Source organism: Leopardus geoffroyi, chromosome A1, assembly GCF_018350155.1.
Source record: "Leopardus geoffroyi isolate Oge1 chromosome A1, O.geoffroyi_Oge1_pat1.0, whole genome shotgun sequence".
Taxonomy (NCBI): domain Eukaryota; kingdom Metazoa; phylum Chordata; class Mammalia; order Carnivora; family Felidae; genus Leopardus; species Leopardus geoffroyi.
The window spans coordinates 18,786,574-18,814,393 of record NC_059326.1 but is presented as its reverse complement, the minus strand read 5'-3'; the positions used below and the strand labels follow the sequence as shown (position 1 = coordinate 18,814,393).

At 44.5% G+C, this 27,820-nt stretch overlaps 1 protein-coding gene across 1 annotated transcript in view; it reads left to right on the top strand.

Moving 5' to 3' along the window:
- The window catches only part of FOXO1 (forkhead box O1), a 98,364-nt gene extending 81,251 nt beyond the window's left edge, over positions 1-17,113 (top strand). The window contains exons 2-3 of the mRNA XM_045474948.1: positions 11,957-13,312; positions 13,796-17,113. Coding sequence (XP_045330904.1) covers positions 11,957-13,294 — 1,338 coding nt within the window. The 3' untranslated portion in view covers positions 13,295-13,312; positions 13,796-17,113. The remainder of the gene's footprint in view (positions 1-11,956; positions 13,313-13,795) is intronic.
- Positions 17,114-27,820: the final 10,707 nt, after the last annotated feature.

Here is a 27,820-nt window from a genome sequence, read left to right as displayed (position 1 = left end):
AAAACATTCGTACTGTGTGCAAGATTTCAGTCACAATAGTTGTTATTCACAGTCCCCTTTTGGAGGAAATTCAAAGTGTGATAACACTGAGAACAATGAACACTGAAGTTCCAAAGAGGAGGTTAAGGTACCACCAACTTTGGGCTCAGATGAGAAGTTCTCAGGTTTGAATCATCCCAAGAAATGCTTCATTTATTCATTTTTTTCTTCACTGGTCTCCCTCTAAGTATTTAAGATAGAGCTAACTGTACAGAATTCTCCCTTTGCTTTCTCAGCCCCAAACAAGAAATGAATATTATGTGTAATAAGTGCATTTTCAAAGATAATGCCTTCGTAGAAATGATATTTATAACTACTAAAAGTAGCGGTGAGGTTTTTGTCTTTGGGGATTTATAAACACAGTCTTGTACTTTTCATTCTTGGCTGCAGTGTTGTTCATGTTTCCAAAGAGGACATGAGTTCAAGCTGCAGCATTAGAGTAAAAAGTTCAATGCAAGGAGAACTTTCCAGATGGTAAGGTTTGCTAATTGCTCAAGTGAGGATCCCCAGGTGGTTGGGGCACCCTTTTTTTTGGTCTTGGCCTGACTTTGTCTCTTCTCTCTGGAATAAGAACCTGCCTAGCCCTGTGGCCGAGCTCAAAAACTGTGAAACACAAAGGATACTTAGCAGGCTGTCCTCAGGTCATCTAAATCTGCTTCCAGGACAGACTCTAGTTGGAGCCTTCCAGCATCCCCTGAGCCCAGGAATAGTCTTGGCGAAGCACTTTCCCCCGGGGCTGGCCTTCATCTCCACCTGAGGCCTGACTGAGGTTGCAAATCCTGTGGGTATCACTAACCTAAGTGTGCTTACTTCTGGTGGAGTGTCCGTGACTGTGCAGGGGTGAGACTTTGCAGGGGCTGTTGCTCACAGCGTGGGCACTTACACAGGGGAGGAAAGCTGTTTTTACCACTAAGCACAGCGCCATATTGTCTGAAGAGCCCTGTGTGCAGATGCTGTTTGAGATGTCAGGTGTAGCCTTGTGTTAGGACACAGGATCTGTGCTGGTAGGCAGGTGTGGTTTTAGGGTGGACACGTTGTGGAAGGCTTTGAAGGCTATGATGTTTGTAGGCCTTTAGGTAACCACAAAAGCTGCATTTTTGAAACATGTGTTTGGGGTTCTTTTGGAGACCCTGCGCTGTTGACGTGGGCACCTGATGGTGCTGAAGGAGCCTCAGTTGTTTGGAAGGAAGGTGCAGAGAGTAGGGCCATTATCCAGCCAACACACCTACTGTCTCTGTGGTCTGCTTGCTGAATTGGATCCCGATGTCTGCAGGATGCTTGGAAACAGCCCTGGCTTGGCCCCTGCCTCCCATGGCTGGGGGTTTTGCTTTACCATGGAGCAAATGGGCCCAAATGATTTTGCTAGTATTCGGTCAACCAGTGATTTTTTAGTAGCTATTTGATTTGGGACAAGAATTTTTGTGAGCTGGCCCCTAAACAAAAAAGAACACGTGCTCAGCAGTCACAAATTGTTGCCGATTAGCCAGAGTATTCGGCAAGCAAGCTAGTTTCAGGATTCTATATAACTAAGAAAACTTTACATTGCACGTGATATATAATTCAGAATATTATATTTTTGCGGTTTCTTTCCATTCTTCTCATAATCTGGATTTGTTACATTTGAGTTCCAAAAAACAAAACAAAACAAAACAAAAAAACCCTAACCCACTTTGACTTCATACTTCTTAATTCTGTTTACTAAGGGTAGCATTTCTTGGTAAATAGATTATGCATTCAGTGGATTCATTTTCGCCTAGATTTTCAGACAGTGAACATATTTAGGGCAAAAAACAATTCTGTATAGTACATTCTATGGATGGGATATTATCCTAGAGATTTTAATCTCTCAAAGTTTCAGGTGTGCTTGCCTTTGAATTTATATTCAATTCATAGAGTTTTTCATTGGCTTTTGTAAACAGTTGGGGTACATGCCCTGTTTTTGTTTTGTTGTTGTTGTTTTGTTGGTTTTTAAAGCTGATTTATTTTGAGAGAGAGAGAGAGAGAGAGAGTGAGAGTCCCAGGCAGGCTCTGCACTGTCAGCACAGAGCCCAATGCGGGTCTTGAACTCAGAAACCATGAGATCATGACCTGAGGTGAAACAGAGTCGGTTGCTTAACCAAGTGAGCCACCCCGGCTCATACCTTGGGTAAACATTCACCTAATATGAGTGGGTTAAAGGGCTCATCACAAAATACTTCAAAATTTACTTTAGTCCTTTAATAACTTTAGAAAACTTGAACATTGATCAAATTGTTACACACTGTGTTTCATTTTGATGCCGAATTTGAGTTATTCATCAGAAGAAGATAAATTGTCAAGTGTTCTTTTGTTTTTGGTTTCTACTTTGTTTTGCCATACTCTGGTAGCCAAGTTCACCAGTAGTTATTCTTCTGGTAGCCAAATACAGAGTTAGTTAATTAATTGCTTGTAAAGCAGTGCATTTGTAGAGCCGCTGAAGATGAGAAAAATGGTATGGCCTATAAAATGGACACAAATTTTCATTAGGAAACAGCAGGAGCACTTCGGCAACAAATGAGTTTCCTCTTAATACTATGCTATGGTGTGGCCTTCTGTGTCTGAGACAGTCCATATTCTGAGCAGTTAATTAAATAGAAGTTTCAGAAAGGATGGGCTCTTTCAGGCCACCAGATGGTCAGGATGGGGTGTTGAAGTTCTCTGCCTGGGACTTGCCAGTGCGCAGTCTTTATGCCTCCCTGGGTGGGGGGGGGGGGGGGGTGAGTGGGTTAAAGGATCGATAGGGATGCCCGCATGCTGCACAGAAACTAAACTAATCCCAGGAGACACAAACTCCACTTTGAAATCCTTAGCTAGCCTTAAAAAACAAAACAAAACAAAACAAAAAAAAAACAAAAAACCCCACACATTTAAGAGAATTCTAGCTAAATGAAATTTAGTCTGTCTATATCCACCACTGGGACCTAATTAGCCAGAGTTGATGACACTCATTTGAGAGTTGGCATTATTGGCTTTTGTGGCAGTGTACTCAGGCCAAAGTGTATGACAGCAGGAGGTAGTTTCTGTTTTCCAGACTTGACTTAAACAGGGGTCTACATTAGCAACTTTTTTTTTTTTTAAAGTAAGCTGGGCACGGAGTAGCCCAACACAGGACCCTGAATCACGACCGTGAGATCAAGACCTGAATTGAGATCAAGAGTTGGAAGCTTAACTGGCTGAGCCACACAGGCACCCTGTGTCAGCAACTTTTATGGAAGTTATAGAGAGAGAGTGATTAAGATCAATACCCCGTGATTTGGAACAGAGGGAAAGATGCTTGTACCTAAGGTTTCAACCTCACCTGGAATTTTTGGAGTTTCGTCTTTGGGCTTCCTAGTTTCTGATAGTGTGAAAAGCATGGGGCATTAAATGCTGTTGGAAAGACTTTCCTTTTCACGTTCTGAGAATTGAGGGGCTTTGCCCTTTCTTTCATAAAACGGCTTTCTTCGATAATGGGGTTTTCCTGTAGGACACAGCAAGGGGAAGCACTGTGTTGTTTTGATTAGCACCTTCTGAGAAATAAAAGCATGGGATAGTTCTGATATAATCAAAGTAAATTTTCTGCTCTATCTGTGGAGACTTTTTCTTACACCCCGATGAGGTTGTTGGCTGACCTGTTACTCTGAAATACTTAGGCTTTTGGCTAATGTGAGAGCTTATCAAAGATCAGGCAGGCGTCGTCCCGCATTCTCACCGGGGTCACCTCAATGGGGTCATTTTCCACACTGCAGGGCTTCCTCCCTGCCCCTCCTCTCAGGCTGGGGTGCTTCCCTCTTCCCTCTTGGTTTCCTAAGACCATAGTCCCATTCACTTGTAGCTCACCTTTTCACCAAGTGTTTGGTCCTGCAATGTGTTCTTGAAATCCCTCACCTCTTCAGGCCCCTTTCAGGGTTTGTTCTCTGCAAAGTAAACAGTGGTGAGTGAGCGGTGTGTGAGAAGAGATGTAGAAGGGGCGTTGCTGTAACTGTCCTCCTGCATGTAGTCTGTCATCCGTCAGCTGGTCTGTCTCCTTGAACAACCTCAGGGACCCACATATGTTCTGACATGGGTCATCCAGAAAGCTGACAGAGCACGCTAGTTAATCACATTTTTACATTTAAAATCCTCGCAAGGGGAGAAAACGATTTTTCTCTAAAAGAAGGATTGCAGGCTCAGTTGTGAGGACCTGGAAACCAGCTTGAGGAAGACTGTTAAACAGGAAGTTTGTGGTGAATGGTTTTTAATCAAGTTGTAACCATTCACGATCGCTTTCAAATTCCTGTTTATATATCCCTTTGCTTCCTATCAGAAAGAGGCCAGCCTTGATTTCCTCATCTTTGTGTCCAGGGGTGTGCTAAGCACTTCCCATATATGTTATGCTGTTCAGTTCCTAAGCATCCTATGTAACAGTCCTGTGTAGTTACTGCTTCACAGATGGCAAGACTGAGGCCTAGTGAGATCAAGGTGCTCCCTCAAGGTGGCCCTGCAGTCAGCTAGACCTTGGCTTCTGCCTGTCCGTGTGCTGAAACTTTTCATGGTGCTCGTGAATTCTTACAGTTGTCTTTTTGGTACTGTCTTACATGAGAGCATAATCTCCCATATGCTTTTTTTGTTGTTGGAGGTTCTTTAACGTAGTCATATTTTCCTTCTTTGGAAAGATTTGAGTCAGAGAGAAAGCTGTTTAGAGCTAAGAGTGTATTGATAGCCATTTGTGAATCCATAGCTAAGAATTGGTTTGATTAGGGGAGGGACCCTGCATGCTCTTGATACTTGTTCTGTATTTCTTCTAGGAATAGAGCCCCAGGTGCTTGTGCTTTTTGTAAATGAGCTCTTGTATAAGTTGTGTATAAGTTTCTCATCTGGATTTTAATCTTCCTGAATTCTATTTTCTGTAATAGGAAATGGGAGTGTTGGGCCAGATGACCTTCCCAGTGCCTTCTAGTTTGCACATTTCATGAGGCTGCAAGTCTTTTCTTCCCAGCCCTGGGATCACTGGAGAAGCCCAAGTCCTCATTGCAGACTGGGGGGTGAGAGTGTGCTGTGGGGTCATTGATGTTCAGGCAAGAAGGACAGGCTTCTGGAAAATGAGATCAGCCTGAGGAAGAAGAGCTGAACACTGCTGGGGCCTATTGTGTAAGCATGTAGGTTAGCCATTCACCATACATCTTCTGTTACAACACTTTGAAAAGTTGAATCTATATGGCGTCTATTGACATCACTTGTAAAAAGAACAATTGGCAAACGGTCACATATTTTCCTTCCGTTTGCAAGCAGAATGGATTATTTTGCAAAGTTGTTTTATTAGCAACTAATGGGAACTCTGTTGAATAGAGATTATTTCTACTTTCTCCTTAGTTTGTTTTCACTCGTAGAAGTGCAGGAAGAGATGGTGTAAAAGAGAGGAAGCAGGAGGAGGGAGTAAAGTCCATGCTGGGAGTCTACAAAACAATTGCATGCATTGACAAAGAGTTCACAGAAATGAGATAAAATGCTTTTGGAAAAATCTAGTTTGTCTAGCATTTTGAAAGAATTTCTAGAATTTCTAGAACAACAAATTCATTTAGTCATGTGTTCCAGTGTCTTAAGTTTGAAGTTCTTTTTGTTTGACTTGGTGACTACTGCTCACCCCCACCGTGTGGCAAGGTGACGGGCAGGTCTAGGCTGCAGGGGCCCCTGGGGCCTTTCCATTTTCCTTGTGGGTCCCCACAGCCTCCTTACACATGCTTTCCCCAGGGCGATGCTCATACCTGAAATTCACACTTCAGCTGTTATGGTTTCCTGCCATAAAGAGTCACCATTAGAATTAAAGGCAAATCATATTTTGTCAGTCTGTTTTACCCAGTGAGGCAGAAAATTCGTTTTGTACACTAGTATTTGTAAACAATTATTTCTGCTCCCTCAAGATGCGTTCATGTAACCTTAGTCTTGAGTGTGTTCCTTCACGATGTGATTCTTCACAATGGCGGAGCCAAGGAGGTGGTTTTTTAGCTGGCAGCAGTGTTGCATTCAGACTCCTGAAACCTAGGTCTGAGCCCTAGTTGGACAATTAATTTTCTGAGCCTCAGTTTTCCCATGTCTAGAACAAGGCCAGTAATCCCTGCCTTATAGGGATCTTTCAAGTGTGGAATGCGATGATGGATTAAACGCAGTTTGTATATGAAGTAAAATGCGGACATAAAGTATGAAGGCCCGGGGTTCGTGAGCAGGATGTACTCAGCCTAAGTTGATGGTTTTCTTTTATTTTTGGTTATAAAGACAAAGACCCGAGTAGTCTTAGAACTGCCGAGCAGAAAGAAAAATGGAGTGATGGCAAGACCCATGGCTGGAAGGTGGTGATCTCCACGCACACCGGTGGACAGGCTAGATGGAACCAAGCTGGCAGCTCAGGTCAGAAGGCAGGATTCAGAGTGATGAGTGTCCAGGGTACAGAAAAATGGACAGGAAGGAGCCCGGGGCAGGGTAGGGGAGGAGAGGTGCAAAGCCAGGGCCAGATCAGAGCATTTCTTCAGCCCAGGTCTGGTAGGCCAAAGAGCTTGCTAGTCTTGACTCTAGGACTAGTTCAACAACCTTGGTTTTCTTTGTTCAGGCTTCTAGTAGACTAGAAGTCTACTGTAATAGAGTAGGGGTCTCCAAATGTTTTTTGTAAAAATCACATATCCTTTCTGATGTCACATTTATTCATTTGTACTACAGCCATAGATTGTGTATTATATATAACACATTTTGCCAATATAGATTTAAAAATGAGATAAAAAACTTAAAGCAAATGAAAGGTGTGAAGATTTCTTCTTGTGCATCAGCGACGCTCCGATTATTGCTTTAAACAGCGGGGCTGGGAGCCTCTTGGGGAGGGGCAGTTCCTGTCCTGTGTCCTCAGGGTTTCTAGGGGCCAGCCCCAGAGCCTAGCTTCTGCCAGCCAGAGAGGCAGGGGACCAGCAGGGCTCATTTGTAACCACCCCCCCAAGGAGACACAGGACTGTGGTCTCTTGACTGTGGCCCGGGTAATACCTGCCACTCCTTCCCTTGTCACACACTGGCTGAGTCCAGAGAGCTGAGAGGCCACAGCTGTGTGTGGTGCCCACGCGCGAGGCTCCGTGGCAGCACCTTGAGAAGACTTCAGGATTCTGATACACTTACTGGCAAGGGCAGTAACAGACCAGCTTTGGTATCTGAGTTCCTTTATTATTAACGTCTCTTCACAGCATCTGAGGTACTGTCTGGTGCAGAGAGAAAACATCTTAAGTCTTACCTCAACGCTGGTCTACTTTTCCAGTACCTAACATGTAACACCTTATTAGTGGCAACAGTGCAAGGTAGGATAGTAAATTAGACTGATGGTTATCGTACAGATAAGTGTCTAAAACACAGACATTTTATAGATGCCATTATCCTAATAATAACAACAGTAACATCAGCTAATATTGATTGAGGTAAGCACTTTACATGTGTTCTCTCATTTAATCTCCACAACAGCCCTGTCAATGTAGAACCTATTAATCCATTTAACAGATACTTGAGTGCCTCTTGGTGATGGAGCTGTGAGGATACATTGTATAAGAAGACAGACCAGGTCCTGAGCTCATGCAGCTTACAGTGTAGTGGGGAGCCACACATGCCCCCAGGGGACCACACATAGCAGAATCATAATTGTGGTGAGTAACCAAGGTCCTGTGTTAGCAGTAGGATGGGATGGTTCCAGAAGGAAGGGACGTTTGAGCTCAGAGAGAAGTTGGAGGAGGTGGGGATGGCATCCTTTGATAGGAAAATGTCAGTGCTCCTGGAGAGTGGTTTGTGCATCATTTTCTGTCCCATGTGGCTGTTTAGGTGGACTTGTTCTTGGCCCAGGTCAATCATAAAACACCTAGAGGGCAGACTGCCTCATTCCTTCTGTTGTCTTTCATTGCACCTAGCACAAACTAGGTCCCAATAAGTGTGGTTTGGCATGAATTGGTATGTGAACAGATGGCCAAAAGATGTGTAAGACATTACACCTTCCCTGTAGTGTGTTTGGGATGTCAGTCAACAAACATTCCTTGGCTTTTTCTTGTGTGCACATCATCTTTGTGTGTGTGTGCGCGTGTGCATGCGTGTACACAGAACTCTTCTAGGGGCTTCAAGATTAGGAAATAAAACCAGACTGCCGCCCTTGCTCTTTAAGGAGCTTGGAATCCATAGAACTCCTGAAATAGAGCACCTGGGACTTGGAGGCAGGCTGAGCAAGCAAGCACATACCTTGTGCAGCTCCTTCTGCCCCCGACTCGACCTGCCCAAATGTCCCGGGTCAGGTCAGGCTTCCCAAGAAGAACGTGCCGCCCTGCTTGGGGGGGCAGGTTGTGGGGAGGGTATGTGAGAGGAAATCCAGCTCAGCATTAGTAAAGAGCCCAGGCTGCAGAGAAATACAGCTGCTGGAGAGGAAATTTGCTCATGTGTCCTTGGTTGGGGGGTGAGGGGGGGGTGGGCGGAGTCTAATGGCATAGCAGCTTGTGATTTGGCTAAGTAGCTTGCAGTGTATGAGTTTTCTGTCTTCACAACCTGCCTTACTTCTCAGGTAATATTCTGTTTGTAGTCAAAAAACTGAGTATCTCCAAGCACTGACAGTCGAAGAGTTTGCGGGAGAACCACAGTTTCCTCCGGCCATGGCTGTGTCCCTCAGGGGTCTGCAGACATAATACCCTTAATAGCAACACATATTTTTGCAGGATTTACCTATTCACCCCGCCCCTGCTCCCTATCATAGCCCTACTGGCTGTATGAAAAACAGGAATTTTTGTAACAAGCCCTGCACAGCAAACCTTTTCCTGTTTGGAAAAAAAATTTTTTTTTAATTGTTGGCAAAGTTAGAAGACAGCTCTGTTACTCAAAGAGTGACCTGAAATGTCCTCTTAGAAAAATATGGAGCATGATGTTTTGATAAGTAGGGTATTGCTGTGGACCCTCCCCCTACCACCCTTTTGGAGAGGGGGGGTAAGTCTAAGTGGTGAGTTAGTGTATGTCCCACCTGGCTTAGTGAACGCTTCTTGAACTTTTTAAAGATTTCATCATTACATATTCTGCAGTCTCATTAAAAATGTCCCCTAATTGCAGTTACAAATGACCTGATCTAATTATGAGTGTTACAGAGCTGCACCACCCTCTCCACCAGCCAGTGCAGACAACCAGGAAGCCATTATCTAGGAGGATCTTCCCCCCTTTATCATTAACTAAATGTGACAGGGACAGGAGTCAAGCTTCCTTTCCTCTAGAGATTTCATCGTGGCTTATCTATGTGTCTATTGTGTTCCAAGAACAAGATAGTCAAGATGGAATATTGTGCAAACGCCCAGACTTTCAGCCTATAGAACATGTCGCAGGGTCAGAGCGCTCGGCCCCTTTCCAGGTCCTCCCCAGGGACAGGCCTGCCTCTTTGAGGACAGATTTAGAACCTGCTTTGCTGGTGTTGGTGGGCCCAGGAGATGAGGCTGTGGTTCTTGGAGCATACATAGGTGTGTGTTTAAGACCTTTCCGTGGGGTTTGGAGAATCTTATGGAAATGAAATAGGCCATTAGAAAAATGTAGTACTTGGCTTCTTTTAGGGATTCTTGTGTGTACTTAAAGTCCTCCTCAAAGCTTTTCTTGAGTTGGGGATAGATCAATAGATGGGAAGGAAGAGGAAAGTCTAGGGAACAAAAGAAACCTTCATGCCATCCACTTGGACACCTGCACAGCATCTAGCCTGGAAGGCCCATTCAGAGCCGAATCTGACCCGCCCACGCTGTGTGCCCTGGCAGAAGGGTTTGTCACGTTGCTCCTCTGTTGCAATCCTTGGGTGGAATGTAGTACAGAGGGTCAGAGGGCATTTTGAAATACGGATTTCTCAGCCCTGGCTATCCGGCCTGACTCGACTCGGACTATCCCATCTCCTTTTAGACAGTGAGATTTTTCCCCCGCGTGTTTGTAATCTCTTTTTTAATAAGAAAGAACCTGAATTCATGGTTTGTGTTGAAGCCCGGGCCTTGTCTGTGCAAAGGCTTTTTCTGGCGCAGCGATTGGCACTCAAGCATCTGCATCCCACGTTGATGGCATGAGGATGTGGGCACTGTGGCTGCATCCCTGGGTGACCACAAATCCAGCCAGGGCCTTTTTGTGGTCAGGGTGAGGGGCCCCAGAGGTCCGGGGGGCTCAGTCTGCTAAGCCTTGTCCCCAGTTGGCAGAGGAAGCCAGGGCAAGCTTGGGAGACATGCACAGGGGCCTGTTCCCAGGGGTCTAGGACATCCAGAATCCTGCTTCTGGACTTGGCCTCAGGGCCCTGATGACAGAGGCTGCTGAATGAGCAGGTAGTGGGAGTCTGCTGTGTGCCTTGTTCTAGATGGGGAACAAAAAGCTACAAGACGAGGGCCCTCCTTTGGAGCCCATTTTTGCTTTTCCATACGTCCCCAGAGGCTCTCCAGATGCTGGTGATCCCATGTGTCCATTAGGGGAGTTGGATTGGGGCTTCCTTATTTGCAGCCTGGCTTTGCTGCTTCTGCTGGAGCTTGAGACTCTCTTTGGCCTCCTTCACTGTATATTGGGAGTTGTGGGTTTGTGTTTGCAATCCCTCTGAGCTCCTGTCCACACCCCAGTGAATAGGAGGTAGGAGGAGGGGAGCAGGGCTCAAAATGGCAATATCCTCGTGCCCTCAAAGTTGGGATCTAGGCCCTACTTCTTGGGAACTGCTTGCCATGTGCCAGGCACCACTGAACATTTTATAAACTCTGTCTCCCTCTAATAGCCCTAAATGGGTCTATTATTTATCTCTGTTTTATAGATAAGGAAACTTAAGGCACCTAGGGGCCAAGCAGTTTCCCAAAGTTAAGTTGATTTTCTTTACTAATTGTGTTGGAAGTACACATGGCACAGTTTAGTTGTGGAACAACTGTACTGAGCGACTGAAGCCTGGAGCTCTTTGTATTGCCACCCCTCTCCCCCGTGTCTTTTTGGATAGAGCATGACCTCCCTCCAATGCAGTGACCTGGAGTTAGTTGGCACATACTGCTGGTTATTTGTGGGAGGAGGGGTTGGTGAACAGCCCTTGGATCTAAATTTTCTCTTTTTCGGCAGTTCAACTTTCTAAAATAAGAAATATGACCCTGTTTGCCGTATATTCACCTATATTAGCCTAATGGACTTGAAAGGTAGAAAGGAATCTAGGTCTTACTGGTTTTCAGGCTTTTAATTCTTGACTAAGAATATATCCTGCTTCACTTCTTTCTTTTCCATAATCACGTGGGCCCAGTAAGCTAAAACTTCTCACTTGTGTAAATGGCATATGTTCAATCTGAAGAGAATTGGCAGTAGTTTTAGGGGTGATAGAATGGAAATGGTTTTTGCTATTTACGTAGCATTGTAGCTAAGCAAAAGTTTAAGTGGTTTTAAAGTGAGTTCCTGTGATTTCCTGTAAAATACAGCTATGTAAAAGAAGGTGTCTATAATAATGCTTATTTAATTTTGTCCCCTCATTACATTAAGATACAGACACTGGGTTTGTTTTGGTTTGTTTTGAGAGCGTGAGCGGGGGAGGGGCGGAAGGAGAGAGAAGAATCTGAAGCAGGCTCCATGCCCAGTTCGGAGCCCAGCATGGAGCTGGATGTGGGTCCTAACGTGGGGCTCGATCTCCTGAACCATGAGATGGTGACCTGAGCCAAAATCAAGAGTCGGGCACTCATCCGATTGAGCCACTCAGGCACTCCTACAGATGCCTGTTTTTAAGATAAGATACTGTTTCTCTTGTACTGGTTTGGAGCTCTTTTATGGTGGAGTTCAGGACCCTTCTGATGGTATAGGTTGAAATCTGTACCACAAACTTTAAAAGATGTTTACTTGTCTTCCATTAACATATATCTATACTGAACAGTAAGTACTCCAACGGGAGAAGTACTTATTTCTAACATGATGTTTTGCTTTACAGAATTCAATTCGCCATAATCTGTCCCTACACAGCAAGTTCATTCGTGTGCAGAATGAAGGAACTGGAAAAAGTTCTTGGTGGATGCTCAATCCGGAGGGAGGCAAGAGTGGCAAATCCCCTCGGAGAAGAGCTGCATCCATGGACAACAACAGTAAATTTGCTAAGAGCCGGGGCCGAGCTGCTAAGAAAAAAGCATCCCTGCAGTCTGGCCAGGAAGGTGCCGGGGACAGCCCAGGATCTCAGTTTTCTAAATGGCCTGCGAGCCCTGGCTCTCACAGCAATGATGACTTTGATAACTGGAGTACATTTCGCCCTCGAACTAGCTCAAATGCTAGTACTATTAGTGGGAGACTTTCTCCCATTATGACCGAACAGGACGATCTTGGAGATGGGGATGTGCATTCTCTGGTGTACCCACCATCTGCTGCAAAGATGGCTTCTACGCTACCCAGTCTGTCTGAGATAAGCAATCCTGAAAATATGGAAAATCTTTTGGATAATCTCAACCTTCTGTCATCACCAACGCCATTAACTGTTTCAACCCAGTCTTCACCTGGCACCATGATGCAGCAGACACCATGCTACTCATTTGCACCTCCAAACACCAGTCTGAATTCACCCAGCCCAAACTACCAAAAATACACATATGGCCAGTCCAGCATGAGCCCTTTGCCCCAGATGCCTATGCAAACACTTCAGGACAACAAATCGAGCTATGGAGGTATGAATCAGTATAACTGTGCACCAGGACTCTTGAAGGAGTTGCTTACTTCTGACTCTCCTCCCCACAATGACATTATGACAGCAGTTGATCCTGGGATCGCCCAACCCAACAGCCGGGTCCTTGGTCAGAATGTGTTGATGGGCCCTAATTCGGTCATGTCAACCTATGGCAGCCAGGCATCTCATAACAAAATGATGAACCCCAGCTCCCACACCCACCCTGGACATACCCAGCCAACATCCGCAGTTAACGGGCGTGCCTTGCCCCATGCGGTCAACACCATGCCCCACACCTCGGGTATGAACCGCTTGGCCCCCGTGAAGACAGCTTTACAAGTGCCTCTGTCCCACACCATGCAGATGAATGCGCTGGGGGCCTACTCCTCGGTGAGCAGCTGCAATGGCTATGGCAGGATGGGCCTTCTCCACCAGGAGAAGCTCCCAAGTGACTTGGATGGCATGTTGATTGAGCGCTTGGACTGCGACATGGAGTCCATCATTCGGAACGATCTTATGGATGGAGATACGTTGGATTTTAACTTTGACAATGTGTTGCCCAACCAAAGCTTCCCGCACAGCGTCAAGACGACGACACATAGCTGGGTGTCAGGCTAAGAGTGAGTTAGTGAACAGGTAAGATCACCCCCGTGTCAAAAGACCTTCTGAAGCCAGGACTTAAAAGAGAGGAACACGGTAACTTGCCACATATCTTCCATGGTTGGGACTTTTCCTGATGTCAGCTGGCTGTTCCTTGCAGAGAGGCATCTTTTGTCATTCTTTCTTTGCCCTTTTTTCAGCTTATAATTTTTTTTTCTTTGAGCTTAAGCATAAGGAATTTTCCTCTGACTGCTTTAAAGATTTCTTTTGACAGTTAGATGGCTGCATCTTTTTAGTAGCTCTTCAATAAATGAATATGTTTGATACAAATCAAATGCTGCAGGTTTTTTTTATAAGTGGAATTTTCCCCATTGAAAGATTTCAGAGCTGTTTGAGAAAGCTCTAGCTTCTCCCATCCCCCCCCCCCCCCCCAGGTATGTCTGTCACTCTAATACGTTAAATCCAATTGATTTTAATTGATTTTAATTCGGCTGTATTTTCATTGTGTGTTTTTTCTAGGCTACACTTAAAAGTACTTCAGACTGTCTGACAGCAGGAACTGAGAGAAGCAGTCCAAAGATGTCCTTCACCCCTCCTTTTCGTTTTCTTGATTAAAAAAAAAAAAAAAAAAAAAAAAAAACAAACAAAAAACGAATTTCTTTTTTCCTTTCGTCAGACTTGGCAGCGAAGACACTTTTCCTGTACAGGATGTTTGCCCGATGTTTGCAGGTTATGTGCCGCTGTAGATAAGGACTGTGCCATTGGAAATTTCATTACAATGAAGTGCCAAACTCACTACACCATATAATTGCAGAAAAGACATTCAGATCCTGGTGTGCTTTCAAGTTTTGTACATAAGCAGTAGCGACAGAACTGTATTTGTGTGTGTTTTTGTTGTTGTTGTTGTTGTTGTTGTTGTTGTTTTTTTAAAAAATATCCATTTGGTCCAAGGAAAGTTTATACTCTTTTTGTAATACTGTGATGGTCTCATGTCTTTGATAAGTTAAACTTTTGTTTGTACCACCTGTGTTCTGCTGAACAGACAAACCACAGAGAACCAAGCTCTCCATCCTGCGCCTCCAAGGGACAGCTTTGGGCCTGTTCACATGGCCACTTCACATGAGAACCAATAGCCTGTTATCAATCTGCTGAATTAATGGACTTGTCAGACACCTTCGGGGGAAAAAATAGATTAAATGCCAGCCTTGTACAGGTCTTTTCTATTTTTTTGTTTGTTTATTTTGTTATTTGCAAATTTGTACAAACATTTAAATGGTTCTAATTTCCAGATAAATGATTTTTGATGTTATCGTTGGGACATTTTTGGAATAGATATTGAACTGTAATGTTTTCTTAAAACTAGAGTCTACTTTGTTACATAGTCTGCTTGTAAATTTGTGGAATCCCAGATATTTGAGGCAGCATCCATAATTTTCATTTTGTATTTCTAACTGGATTAGTACTAATTTTATACGTGTTTAACTGGTTTGTACACTTGGGGATGCTACTTGGTGTTGTTTCTGACTAATCTTAAAATCATTGTAATTAGTACTTGCATACTCCACGTTTCTGGCTCTGTTCTGGCAGGAGAGTGATGGTTAGTTATGGACATTTTGCGTTTCATGTTTAGGAGAACTTAGTAAGCTTTTATGTATGTGTTTTAAAGAAATTCCATCTGCTCCTATTATCCCGTGAACTAAGTGCACGGTGTTTCAGGGACTCCTGAGGGGCCTCGTGATGTTTGTAGATCAGAAAGGGAGACCCGAGTCTAAAACCATGCTCCTCTCTCAAACTGGGAGTTTGGATCAACTTAACCTTTTGGAGTTGAGCTTCAGCAAATGTTTTCCCTCCTATTTCTGTGCTCTTATTTTGGTCTAGGTGGAGGTTGGTTTGATAGCTCTGCCTTGAAGGATTATGTTAAGACTCACACTTCATTCCTCTCTCCCTTCTGTCCTGCAGATTACTTAGCACACTGTGGAAATTTAGGTGGAAGGAGGAAAATTTTAAATAGGACTTCAGTGATTTGCAGAATGCTTTGTGTCCCTGAGTGCAGATGGCTACCAAATGGACTAGAGCTTGTTTAAAAATTGGGGCAATTAATTTGAAAGCCAACAAACCAGCTGTAGGTTGTATATTTGAATTTATTGTAAAACCTCTTATTGTAAGTTAGAATTGGAGAATTTCCTTAGCCTTTAGCAACCTAAACTACAATGCTGCATCATTATGTTTTAATATTTTGCAATTACCTGTAACTGACAGACTAGGTTAATTGGCTTTGCATCCGTCAGTATTTTCAAGTCTTGTGGAACGCCCTAAGTCAGCACACTAAAAGGAGCAGGTGCACAAAAATGTTCCTCTTGCCTTCTTGAGAAGGCTCTGATTTCTTTCTGTGTACTTAGCCCAGATCACACTTGCTTTGTCTTGCATGTGAATTGCCGATCTGTTGGCTTGGTCTTTCCTACATGTTTAACGAGAACACAAGTGTTCCTGAAAGATTTCCTATAGGAGGCCAGCTCTGTTGTAAGCTTCCCACTGTGACTTCTACTGTCTTGAAAGTTCATTAAACAGCCACCTGTCCAACCATCCTTACTGCTAGCCACTCCAAAATATGTCTGGTTTTGGAAACCCTAGTTCCTCCAAGCAGTGCCTTCTGCATATGTAATAGAACTTGTTGGTGCCAGAGTACTTGGGTTCTCTACTGTGTCCAGCTTCTTTCCTCCTCCTATGCCATCACATGGTGAGCCTCAGAGCCCCTGTTTGTTCATTAAAGAGGCAACTCCAGCAGAAATCACTCTTAAAATCTTATTACATCCTAGAGTAACTTTTAAAAAGATGTTTCTTCCTCCTGAGTCTGTGTAAATACCTCTTTTTTTTTTTTTCCTGCAGATTTTTGTGTTGAAATTCTCATGAATCTTGAGTATCTCTCTGGGGTACAGTGAAGTCCAGTGAAAGGCACCTTGTCTATTTTGAAAACAAACATTATGTGACCTCTGGTAATACTTATTCTGTACGAATACTGACTTTCTTGAGTAATTAGTATATCAGTTATTGTACATGATTGCTTTGTGAAATGTGCAAATGATATCACCTATGCAGCCTTGTTTGATTTATTTCCTCTGGTTTGTACTGTTATTAAAAGCATATTGTATTATAGAGCTATTCTGATATTTTAAATATAAAGTATTGTTTCCGTAATATAGATGTATGGAATATATTTAGGTAATTAGATGTATTACTTGCAAAGTTCCGCTTCGACAAACTGACAAAGTCTAAATTAATTAGCAAATGTTGTATCCCAGTGGGCAGTAAATCAATGGAGCATACTGAGAAGAGGAGAAGGACACTTGAAATGGAAAAAAAAAAAGTTTTCCAAAGGTATACAATTTGGACATGTTCAACTGCTGGGTATATGTTACCAACACCTCCCTCCCTCCCCCCAGACTTACTTGAAACTCTCACACTCAGCTCTTACGAGTTCTTAATTTATAACTGACTTTTAAATGAGAAGTTTCTCTTGTGGTTTTGGTCTGGGAGTTAATTGTTCATTAAAAAAAGGCAGTGTGGTTTATGCAAACAAAACAGCCTTGCATTACTCTTGGCCTCCTCCTTGAGGGTGGTGTGCACGGACTGGCAGTGTGGCCAGGTGTGGCCACCGGAGTCCTGTCGGGATGCGGTCACATCCCCCCCGCATTTCACTACTCGAGTTCAGTAACAGCACAGATTCCACGTTCCTGTTCCGATACTCTCTGAGAAGTGCCTGATGATGCTGATGTACTTACAGACACAAGAACAATCTTTGCTATTATTGTATAAAGCCATAAATGTACATAAATTCTGTTTCAATGGTTTGGCGTCTTTCTTTCCTAATTGTGCAGAATAAGCTCTTTATTAGTGTTTTGTTGTTGTTTTTTAATGTTTACCTTAAGTTAAGCCTTGTCAGCCACAGTGCCATGGTTTCTTCAAATCTGGTATTTCCTTTGGGGGGCGGGGGTGGGTTGGGGAGGAAACAGTCCATCTGAGAGTGAAGTCCCGAGAGTTGGAAGAACAAGTAAAATCCCTGATAAGGAACAACTCGGGAGTACCGCATCTTCAGAATGTCTGCGACGACATCCTGTGCAATAATTCCTAGGCATATTAAATCTCATGCCAGACAGACCATGCTAAAGGGAAAAACACTTGAAGGGCAAGTTAGGAGGGCACTGAGCACTAGCGGGTGTTCGGGGAGCAGTGGCTTTCCAGGGCCGTGTGCGTCCCTACCTCACACACCTTGCCGAAGGGGGAGGGAGGATTGTGTCCTCCTTTAAGTGGCCACAGATTGGAGGTTTATATGTTTTACTTTTCTTTTTTTCAGAAAGTGCCTGAGGAATGAGCTAGGATTAGATTAACATGGTTAAAATGCACTAAAAAAATTTTTTTTAGCATGTATTTATTTTTTGAGAGACAGCATGAGAAGAAGAAAGGCAGAGAGAGAGGGAGTCACAGATTCCGAAGCAGGCATCCAGGCTCTGAGCTGTCAGCAGAGTCTGACACAGGGCTGGAACTCACAAAGCACGAGATCATGACCTGAGCCGAAGTTGGATGCTCAGCCAACTGAGCCACCCAGGCGCCCCTAAAACGCATTTTCAAACCAGGAAAAACCCGGTCTCCTTGCTTCTGACTCAGTTACAAGGCAAGTGAATGAATGGGTTAGAGTAGCAACAAGGAAATAGGTTATTCTAACGTTTATCTGTTTAGACACCAGAAGGTCAGTCTAGCTTTTCAGGGTTTGTTTGTTTCCCCTTCCTTCCAGCAAATAGAACCCTTTCTTTAAAACACATGATAGCCTTGGGGCGCCTGGGTGGCGCAGTCGGTTAAGCGTCCGACTTCAGCCAGGTCACGATCTCGCGGTCCGGGAGTTCGAGCCCCGCGTCAGGCTCTGGGCTGATGGCTCGGAGCCTGGAGCCTGTTTCCGATTCTGTGTCTCCCTCTCTCTCTGCCCCTCCCCCGTTCATGCTCTGTCTCTCTCTGTCCCAAAAATAAATAAACGTTGAAAAAAAAAAAATTAAAAAAAAAAAAAAAAAACAAACACATGATAGCCCAGAGCATAGAGCAGATAAAGAAAGGCATCTTCTCCCAGACCCTGGGGCTCATGCACCTAGCCCACGTGCAGAAAAATGCCCTGATTGTACCACCAGGACTCAAGCCGGCAGGCTCCTTTCATAGCCCTCCGTACACATACACAGAATCGTATATCTGATGTCACGTATCGGGACCAGTTCCCAAGGTTTAACATCACTTGATAAGAGGAAGCAACTCAGCAGGAAGATTTCGCAGACAGAATTCTGGGCTGGAGCTCAGTGCTTCGCGTAAAAGGAGAAACTTCTTTGGTGGCATAGAGGTCCTTGCTGTGACCACGCCGCCGACACTAGAATCGGGATGTGTACCTAGGATTGTTTCTTGGCCACCGAGCCTGCCACACTGAGGGACTCTGCCCTAGCTCCCATTTCTTCATGTTTGAGCAGACCCCTAACAGTTGCTGGCTAAACGTACACTGGTTGGTGTGGTTAGGTGGGTGGAGTGCTGCTCTCAGAGATCTATCTGCGCTAAGTGGCAGTCTCTGAGTTAGACGCCATCGCATACACGTTGAACTTTTTATCATCTGTTAGTGCTCATTACAGGCCCATGAACCTGCAGCTGGGTTGGGCCATGACCTCTAAAAGGGGGTGTAGTCCTAGGTGTCCTTAGGCCAATTTTGCTATTTCATTATTGGTGTAAAAATGACACTGGTGATAACTTCTGTACACAGACTCGAGGATGTTTTCCGGTTACTTAAACTGGAAAACGAGTGACATTTCTGTGGAATGGAAAGGGAGGGAGGTATGTAAGCTGGTGGGAGTTTGAGAAGGCCAAGGAGTCCCCTTGGTAGCGGGTGATGGATCAGGAAACCAGATGTGAAATGGGGACAGCTGAGGTGTGAACCGAAGGTGCCTGGATGCTTTGACTACAGGGACCTACAGAGTGGCACGGACATCCGGAAGTTCAAGAGAACTTTTAGTTACTGCAGGTGGCTGGGGGGAGGAGGCTTTCTTATGCGGACGCCTGGCTTTAGCAGTATGGCTGTGAGAGGGGGAAGCGCCACGCTGAGAGCATGTGGCTGGTACAGGAAGAAGGAAGGAAAGGAGATCAGGGCCAACTTTTCTCAGCTTGACTGGTGGCAGGAAAGTATCTGCTCCCCTACCCCTGCCTCCCAGTCTCCCATGGACTCAAAAGGCTAAATGCAATTTCTTGGCATCAGTACCTTTACCGCCTTGGTGTCTTCGAAAAGTGCAAGAGGTTTGCACTGGAAACCGCTGGTGGAAAGCAGGGATTTACCTCCTCCAGGAAGAGAGAGGGCAGCTTTGTGAGGGCTAAGTCACGCATTCTTTCTGTCTCATTCCCTCCGTGAACAACTTTTCAGAATTGCCATGAAACTTCAAAGTGGCAGATGGTAGCCTGGGAGCCGTGTGTGGGTTTTTGTACTGCTAGAGTTTCTGCAAACATTCTTGGGACTGTAACCGTAGGGAAATGGCTGCCCCACAGGGATGACCTTAGTTGAGATCGCTGCTTAGAATCGAGCTCACAGTGGCCCGTTTTAAACCCAAGTTTTCTTTCCTTCTGATGTATTGGGATAGACAGGAGGTCCATTCTGCCTTTCAGTGCCTGGTTGCAGAACATGAGCAGAAGCGCCCATTGCTTGGTTTGTGCTGGTTTCAGGACACTTACGCCTGCAGAATGCGATCTGCTCTGATGTGTGGGCAGCGATTGGCCTGTAGATAAGGAAAGTTGAGGATACCTTCTACCACCTGCCTTCCAGGTTTGATGCGAGGATTAGAGGGTGAGGTAATGTCTGCAGATGGCTTCCTGTGTCCGGGAGAGAGACCTTGTACATGTGAGTTGGTGTCCGTGTAGGTAATAGTAGGCTTTGGGGATTTGTTTCCTTAATGGGGCTTCTGGACAGTCAGCATTTCCTGCAGGATGAGTGGGAGAGCCACTGAGTTCATTTCCATCCTCTCTCTGCATTTTTATTTGCACTCTTCTATCTCTTCAGCAGGGGAGTGTGGACAGTGGGCCAGACCCGTGCTTTTTCTTTTCTTGGTAACTCCAGAAGTGCTTAGTAGGTTGTAAACCGATAATGTGGCCAGTACAAACTACCTGTGATCATGGTTTCCCACGAAGTTCTCCACGGACCCATACTGAGAAAATTTAAAGACATTTTAGGCTTCTTGACCTTGACCTCACCCTGGTCGTGTGCTCCCAGTAGACCGTGGAGGCCCCCAACGCTATGTACCCCTTTTAGGCCATGCCTTTGTGTGCTAGGGAGAAGGGCAGAGAGGAGAAGCCTGATGTTGAGGAGGCCACAGTGATGTGCAGGAGCCTGATCTTCTGGTTCATGAGAATTGATGGTTAAATTTGCCAGAAGTTTGAGAGCCGATTTTAAATACCACCATTGTTCACAATCAGATTAGATAAACTTACTATTGATTCATATTGAGAAAAAGGTAGTAAATGCTCAGAACTCATCACTAACGACTTTTGTCCTAATGTACGACAGTGTACTCTCGTCTGCCCTTGAGGTATTTATGTTACCTGTCTCTGTCTGGTGGGATTATTGTTTAATGGCCTGCTACTGCTCTGCTGAAGCTGAACACAGTTTCAGTTTAATGAATATAATTTGAATGAGGGTGAGAAAAGGTTTCACGGTAAGTCATATCAGTTAAATTTGCTGAGAAAATAAACTTATTGAGAAAGGAGTCGACTGGGATGGAAGTCCATTCATCAAATCCCGGCCGAGTAGCCATGATATGTTGGCTCCAAGTAAAAGAGTTTGGCAACAGCCTACGAAAGCATTTTGCGAGAATCAATTGGCCTGATAGAACTTACAGTAGAGAGGATGGTATATTTTATTATGTGTGAATTGAATGCTACACATCCTTCATGGTGGTAAATTCATCATAAACTTCGGTCTATCCAGGCATATATTAACTTCTCCAAAGAGCGGGTTAAATATTGACCAGCACACCACTGACAGTGTCATAAAGGCACCAGAGGACCGGAGGTTTGGGTGACCTAGAACAAACGGGTAGAATGGGAATAGGGGAGACAGAGAACAGGAAGTTGTGAGGCCCAGGGTGTGGTCAGCACAGTGGGTGACTGAGTGGCAGTGAGGAACTGGCACCAGCAGTGGAAGAGGTCAGGGGAGATAAGGCCTGGTGGTCGCGTGGGGCGTGCACATTAGACTCCGAGCCAACGAGAGGGGCAGCAGCAGGACCTGGGTGCAGTGGCAGTCTCAAATTCAAGGGCCAAAGCATGTAACTTTGGGGAGGAAACGGGAGGCAGGTAACAGCCGGATCAGTGGCTGGGAAGCTACACAATAGAGTGGCTAGATGCCCCAAGCATCAAAAGAGGGTTTTTAAACTTGGAAGAAAAAGATTCTGGAGCTGGAAGTGGAAGGCAGAAGGATTCCAGTTCTGGTTGGAGACCCCTCAAGGGTTGTCACCCAGGGGTCTACTTACTGGAATGAGTGGGGGAAATTCAATTGCCCGAGTGAAGACCCCATCACCACGCCTGGCACACAGAGCTCGCGAAATTGGGGTGACCAAACATTCTGGTTTGCCCAAGACAGGTTTGGGCAACTTGTGCCCAGAGTAATTGTTAGTGCTGCCCTTATCACTCCGAGGCGTTCAGGTTTGGGCAGTTGATTGTATGTTCACTCCACCAGTGAATAACCGCTGCTTGGTTTTTACTTCCTGGAGCTCTCACTTCACAATGGTTGTACCAAGAGACCCCTGTGGGTGAGAGCCCTCAGGGGCCCTGCCCCCGGGAGAAGTTTCCTTGGGCCAGAAGGTCATAGTTTAATCTCAAGCATGTAAGGTCCTTCCCAGCCTTTCTTTCCTTCTCCTGCCTTTCTCCACCAGCCTTTTCACCTACTGGAAGGCTTGTTAATCGGGAATGTCTTTTTCCTTTCCTTATTAACCAAGGTACAGCTCAAAGCCTTCCCTTCCCTACCCTTCAAGCCCTCCCCACCCTCTCCTATCAGAGGAGTGACTTGAACAGGTGGGCTAGCTGAGTTTCAGGGCTCCTTTCCCCAATACACACATGTGGCTCTGTTGAGCTCTAGCTGAATAATAATAATCGCCAGTAGTCCTCCTGAGGCAGGCCTGTAGCCATCCTACCGACAAGTTCAGCGCCAGGCCTGACTGACTTGGGCCATCACCAAGCTCCCAGTGAGCCTAAAGCAACTGGCCTGCGCACTTGACCACTGGACACAGCCAAAGGCGTTCTTTCATGAGCCAGTCTGCGTCTGCCAACATTCCAACAAATTAAAAGCAGACCCAGAAGTCCAAGGTATTTTGACAAGTCTGGAGGTGCTATTTGCTTTCTTCAACCAAGGGAAGCTCAAAGGCGAGAGACGGGCTATGACCAATGACGAAATGCCTGTAAGAGATGATTGGTTTTCCTCACGGCACCCACCTCCAAAATTGCCATTGAGAACGTAATGCCAGTTCATCGGCCCACCCCCAGGAAGAGTTGCATGCCGTGGAAACAGGTTGTGCTAATCCTAAAAGTCAGATTCTCTCAGTTTAAAAAAACGGGAGTGGGGGGGGAGGAGGGGGAGAGGCCAACTGCTCACCCCTTAGTTGCTAATTTGTTTTCACAGAACCTCACCTGGAAAAGAAAGAAACACTGTCATTTGTAATTTTTGCCTTAAGTGTTGTGTCATCGGGCTGCCTCTACTTCTCCCCTACCAAATGGAATTGGATAAAACGTGGGGATTTTGTGTTCTGAGTTTTAAGAATATCATTTTGAAATTAATTGGACCTCTTCAGATATTTTTCAAACAAAATATTTTGAAAGGAAGGTACTTTTCTCCCTTACAAGACAAAAAGTTTCTCCTACTTCAGTTCACCACACCGAAACAATGACTTGGTAAAAGGGAGACATTTCCTGAAGTCAGGCAATTTAGTTTAGAAATCCTGGTGAAGTTGGGCTAAAACATACCCTGAATAGAAAATGTCATTTTTCCCTGTAAATGTATCTTAGGAGATCTCAAAATGCTTCAAGCCCTATGTGCTATACTTTTAATTAGTGTTCTCTTTAACGTTCCATTTCCCTTCTGACTTCTTTTTTTTCTGTCTTAAATAATTGATATTCCATTAAAAGCATGAATAATTTTCAAAACCCCGAATAGGACAGGCTGGAAGCATTTAACAGCTGTATGGAATCTCATGTAACCATCATGTGCCTTTTTTTTTTTTGGAAACAACAATTGTCCTTGTCTCTTGTGAGAAAATCACATGATTAAAAAAATAGATGACGAGCAATAATTCTGCTGTCACTTGGTCACTGGCAAGAGTAGGGCTAGGGAGGAAGACATAAGAAAAATGCATTCTTGGATCTTGCGGCCACACCAATCTGCAAACCTTCCTGGAGTAAATAATTTCCTTTGTCATTTCTGGGTAACTAAAAAAAGGCTTCGGAATGTTTCCAGGACTGGGCATTCTGTTGTGTAATACTTTTGGAGTCTGAGTTACCTTCCTTTGCTGAAAGAGTTGGCTCAACACCCAGCCATCTTCCCCCTCCTGGATCTGAGTGTCGGAGAAACTGATCTGTATTGAGTGAATGAAAATTCGGTCTTTATTATGGACAATAATACTCCCTCCACGGTTAGAATTTCTTAATATAGTTGACAGCAGAAAGAAGTTTGGATCAGCTATGGGTCCCAAAGATGCTGGTTGACCTAAACGTCTTGAAATGAAGCATGCCTTTGTCTTAATTGTCCCTGCTTGGGAAGGGAGCTGCCGGTGTGCCACTGGAGGGTGAGCTTGCCAACGTGAGTGACAGGGGGAGGTCTTCTGTCATCTTTGAGATTCCAGAGAATAGAAGTCCCAAATATGAAATGTTTGAACGTAGCAGTGCTAGTCATTGGCACAAAGAAAGCGTTGGAATTGACTATTTCTCTGCGAACTGAGCCAATGTGTGTGTGTGTGTGTGTGTGTGTGTGTGTGTTTCCAGGACATTTCTAAGACTTGTGGAAGAAAAACTATAATTAAGAAAAGTGGATGGGTTATTAGGAAAGGCTTGTTTTCAGAAGGTTTTGTGAGCTTAGTAGCACTTAGCATTTGTAGTACCTTCCATCCGAGGATCCCCAGCATCTGCCAATGTAGGTTCCTTTTCTTCCCTTTGAATTAAAAAGAGCAGAGGGGCACCTGGCCAGCTCAGTCAGTGGAGTATGCTATTCTTGATCTTGGGGTTGTGAGTCTGAGCCCCACATGGGGGGTAGAGATTACAAATAAAAATAAAAATGGGGTACCTGGGCAGCTCAGTCGGTTAGGCCTCTGACTTCAGCTCAGGTCATGATCTGACAGTTCGTGGGTTCGAGTCCCACCTTGGGACCTGTACTGACAGTGCAGAGCCTGCTTGGGATCCTCTGTCTCCCTCTCTCTGCCCCTTCCTCTCTCTCTCTCTCTCCCTCTCTCTCTCAAAATAAATAAACTTAAAAATAAATAAAAACAATAAAAATAATCTAAAAAAAATTTTTAAAAGCAGAGCAAACCCACTGTATATGGAGCCTGGACTAGGGGAAAATGTCCCCCTGGTAGGGGAGTTTTGTTAGTGGAGACCCTGAGGAAACCTGCTGACGTGAGACACAGCATTACTGAGAGGGGGAGCTACTGACTGTGGGCAGCAGAATTATTTGGAAAGATTTGGAGAAGTGCCACTTCTGGGGCTCTTTCCCAGAACTGTGGGCTCAGAATCTGTAGTGGGGGTGTGATGGCCAAGAAATCTGCATTTTAACTATTCCAGGTGATGTTTATGAACAGTGCTGTTTGGGAACCACCACCAGTCTATGAAGTTGCTGTAATATTCATTGGTATTATTGGTATTCATTCATTTTCCATCCGATAAAATTAGTTATATCCCATGTCTCAGGCCCTCTGTAGAGTGCTAGGGAAGCCCTGTGTGGTGAACGGGACAGGGACAGACCCGTCAGCCACCCTCATGAGGCTCAAAGTCTCCTACTGTCTTCAGCTGCGGAATCAGGTTGACTTTACCAGAAAGACGTCAGGAAGTATTCTTTAAAAATAGGCTACTTGGATCAGAAAAATACTGAGCTGATAACAGACCCTGAAACTAAAATGTCCATCATCCATCAAAGGTTTTATTATCTGCCTAACCTGTGGTGAGTGCTGGGTAAATGGGTTGACCAGACTGGCCCCTGTCCTCTAGTGTTTACGAGTCAAGGCCTGGTTCGGCTTCTCACCAGCATGAGGCTCTATCCCTGAATAATGCTGTAGAGCGGCTTTCAAGAAGCTTGAACCAAGAGACAGACCTGGAGACACAGCCGATTTGATCCAGAGTGACCGCATGGTTGAGCTAAATGCTTCCAGGTCTGAGGAAAATAACCTAGTCCGTGAAGGATCTGTTTTCCATTGAAAATGAGGCTTTAAAAAAAAATAGAGAGAGAGAGAGAGAGAGCGAGAGAGAGCTGTAGGAGAGAAACAGCTCATCTTGCAAAATCTCTGAAGGAACGTAAGCTGGACCCAGTTGGTGTGGCTAAGATGGGCTTGCCGTACAGACCACTGTGGCCCAGGCTGGGCCAGCAGCTCCTTTGTCCCGGGCTGGGTCTGCTGCAGCTCCAGGGTAGGGAGCCTCTCTTCCAATGCCCTGGTGAGGAGCAAGGGCCACAGTGTGAGCAGCCCTGGGGCAGGGTCAGACACCCCATCATGATGATGCACTGACAACTTCATTTGGGTGGTGTCCTCAGGCTGAGCTCTGTTCCATACAAGGGAACATTCCGGATCACTGGAAGCTGCCGCCCCTATGGCTGCCTGGACTTTTTCTAGTTTGTTTGAAGAGTGTCCCCAAAAGTAGGACATAAATCTCCTGTTGCAAAAAGAACCTATCCAGTTCCATTTGACCTTTTCTGATGAGGCAGGGTCATCACAAGCAATACATGTGATTGAGCCAAGTTGGTGTTCAGAGATGCCCTCAGGACTGTTGACACAGATCTTGGTGTTGGACCCTCCCTCCCTTCACCTCTCTTTCCCTCTGTCCCTCACTCCCCCCCACTCTTTGTCATGGAAAATTTCCAACGTAAACAAAAGCAGAGAGAATAAAAAGTACAATGGTCCTCCGCGTATGCATCACCTGGGTTGAACAATGATCAACTCATGGCCAGACTTGTTTTCTATATACCTACCCTTAATAACACTGGGTTATTTTGAAGAAAACCCCATAGAGCACATAATTTCACCTGTTTAAAATGTATATCTATCTAATTATATAGGGAAGGATTCTTTTAAGTTTTAAAGTATTTTTATTGACCTGTAACTTACATACATTCAGATCGTTCAAACCATTCGGTTTGACAACTTCAGGTCAAGGTACATCACGTTTTTATCTTCCCATCCCTTCGTGCCCCTTCTCAGTCATTTCCCTGCGTTGAGAAGCAACCATTGATCTGATTTTTATTGCTACTGGTAATTTTTGCCTATTTGAGAATTTCATATAAGTGAGATCATAATTCTGTACTTTGTAGCTCCTGGCTTAGTTCACTTAGTGTATTATTTTTGAGATTCAGCCATGTCGTTGTTTGTATCAGTATTTTTGGTCCCTTGTATTCTTGATAGTATTCCATTGTATAGATAGGCTAATCGGTCGATCCATTCTTCTGTTGTTCTGTGCTGTTTTCAGTTTTTGACTAGTCTGAGTAAAGCTGTGTCTCTAGACATATATTTTTATTTCATTTGAGTAAATACCTAGGACTGGGATTGCAGGGTCATAGGTATGTTTACCTGTTTAAGAAAATGCCAATGGTTTTCCGTAGTGGTTGTCCCATTTTACACTTCCACCAGCAATGTCTGAGAGTTCTGATTGTTCCCCATCCTCTCCAAAATTTAGTATTTTTCACCTTTTTCATTTTTTCTTAAAAATTTTTAAATTTATTTTTGAGAGAGAGAGTGCCAGTGTGGGAGGGGCAGAGAGAGAGGGAGACAGAGAATCCCAAGCAGACTCTGTGCTGACAGCACTGAGCCCAGTGTGGGGCTCGAACTCACAGACCGCCAGATCATGACCTGAGCCGAAGTTGGACGCTTAGCCAACTGAGCCACCCAAGTGCTCCTCATCTTTTTTATTTTAACCATTCTGTTGCTTATAGTATAGTGGTATCTCATCATAATTTGAATTTGCATTTCTCTGATGATTAATGATGGTGAACCCTTTTCCTGTGCTTACAGGCCTTTTGTACATCTTTTGTGAAGTGTCTATTCAAGTATTACTCATTTTTTTTTGATTGGGTTGTTTGTCTTTTTATTATTGAGTTGTAGGAAGTCTTTATATATGACATATAATATGTGACATATTATATATTATATATTGTGGATACAAGATATAGGTATTTTTCTACTTGTCTATCATCTACTTTTCTATGTTTCCAGATATAGGTGTAGCACATATTTTCTCTCAACCTGCTACTTATTTTCTTTTTTTTTTTAATTTTTTTTTTCAACATTTATTTATTTTTGG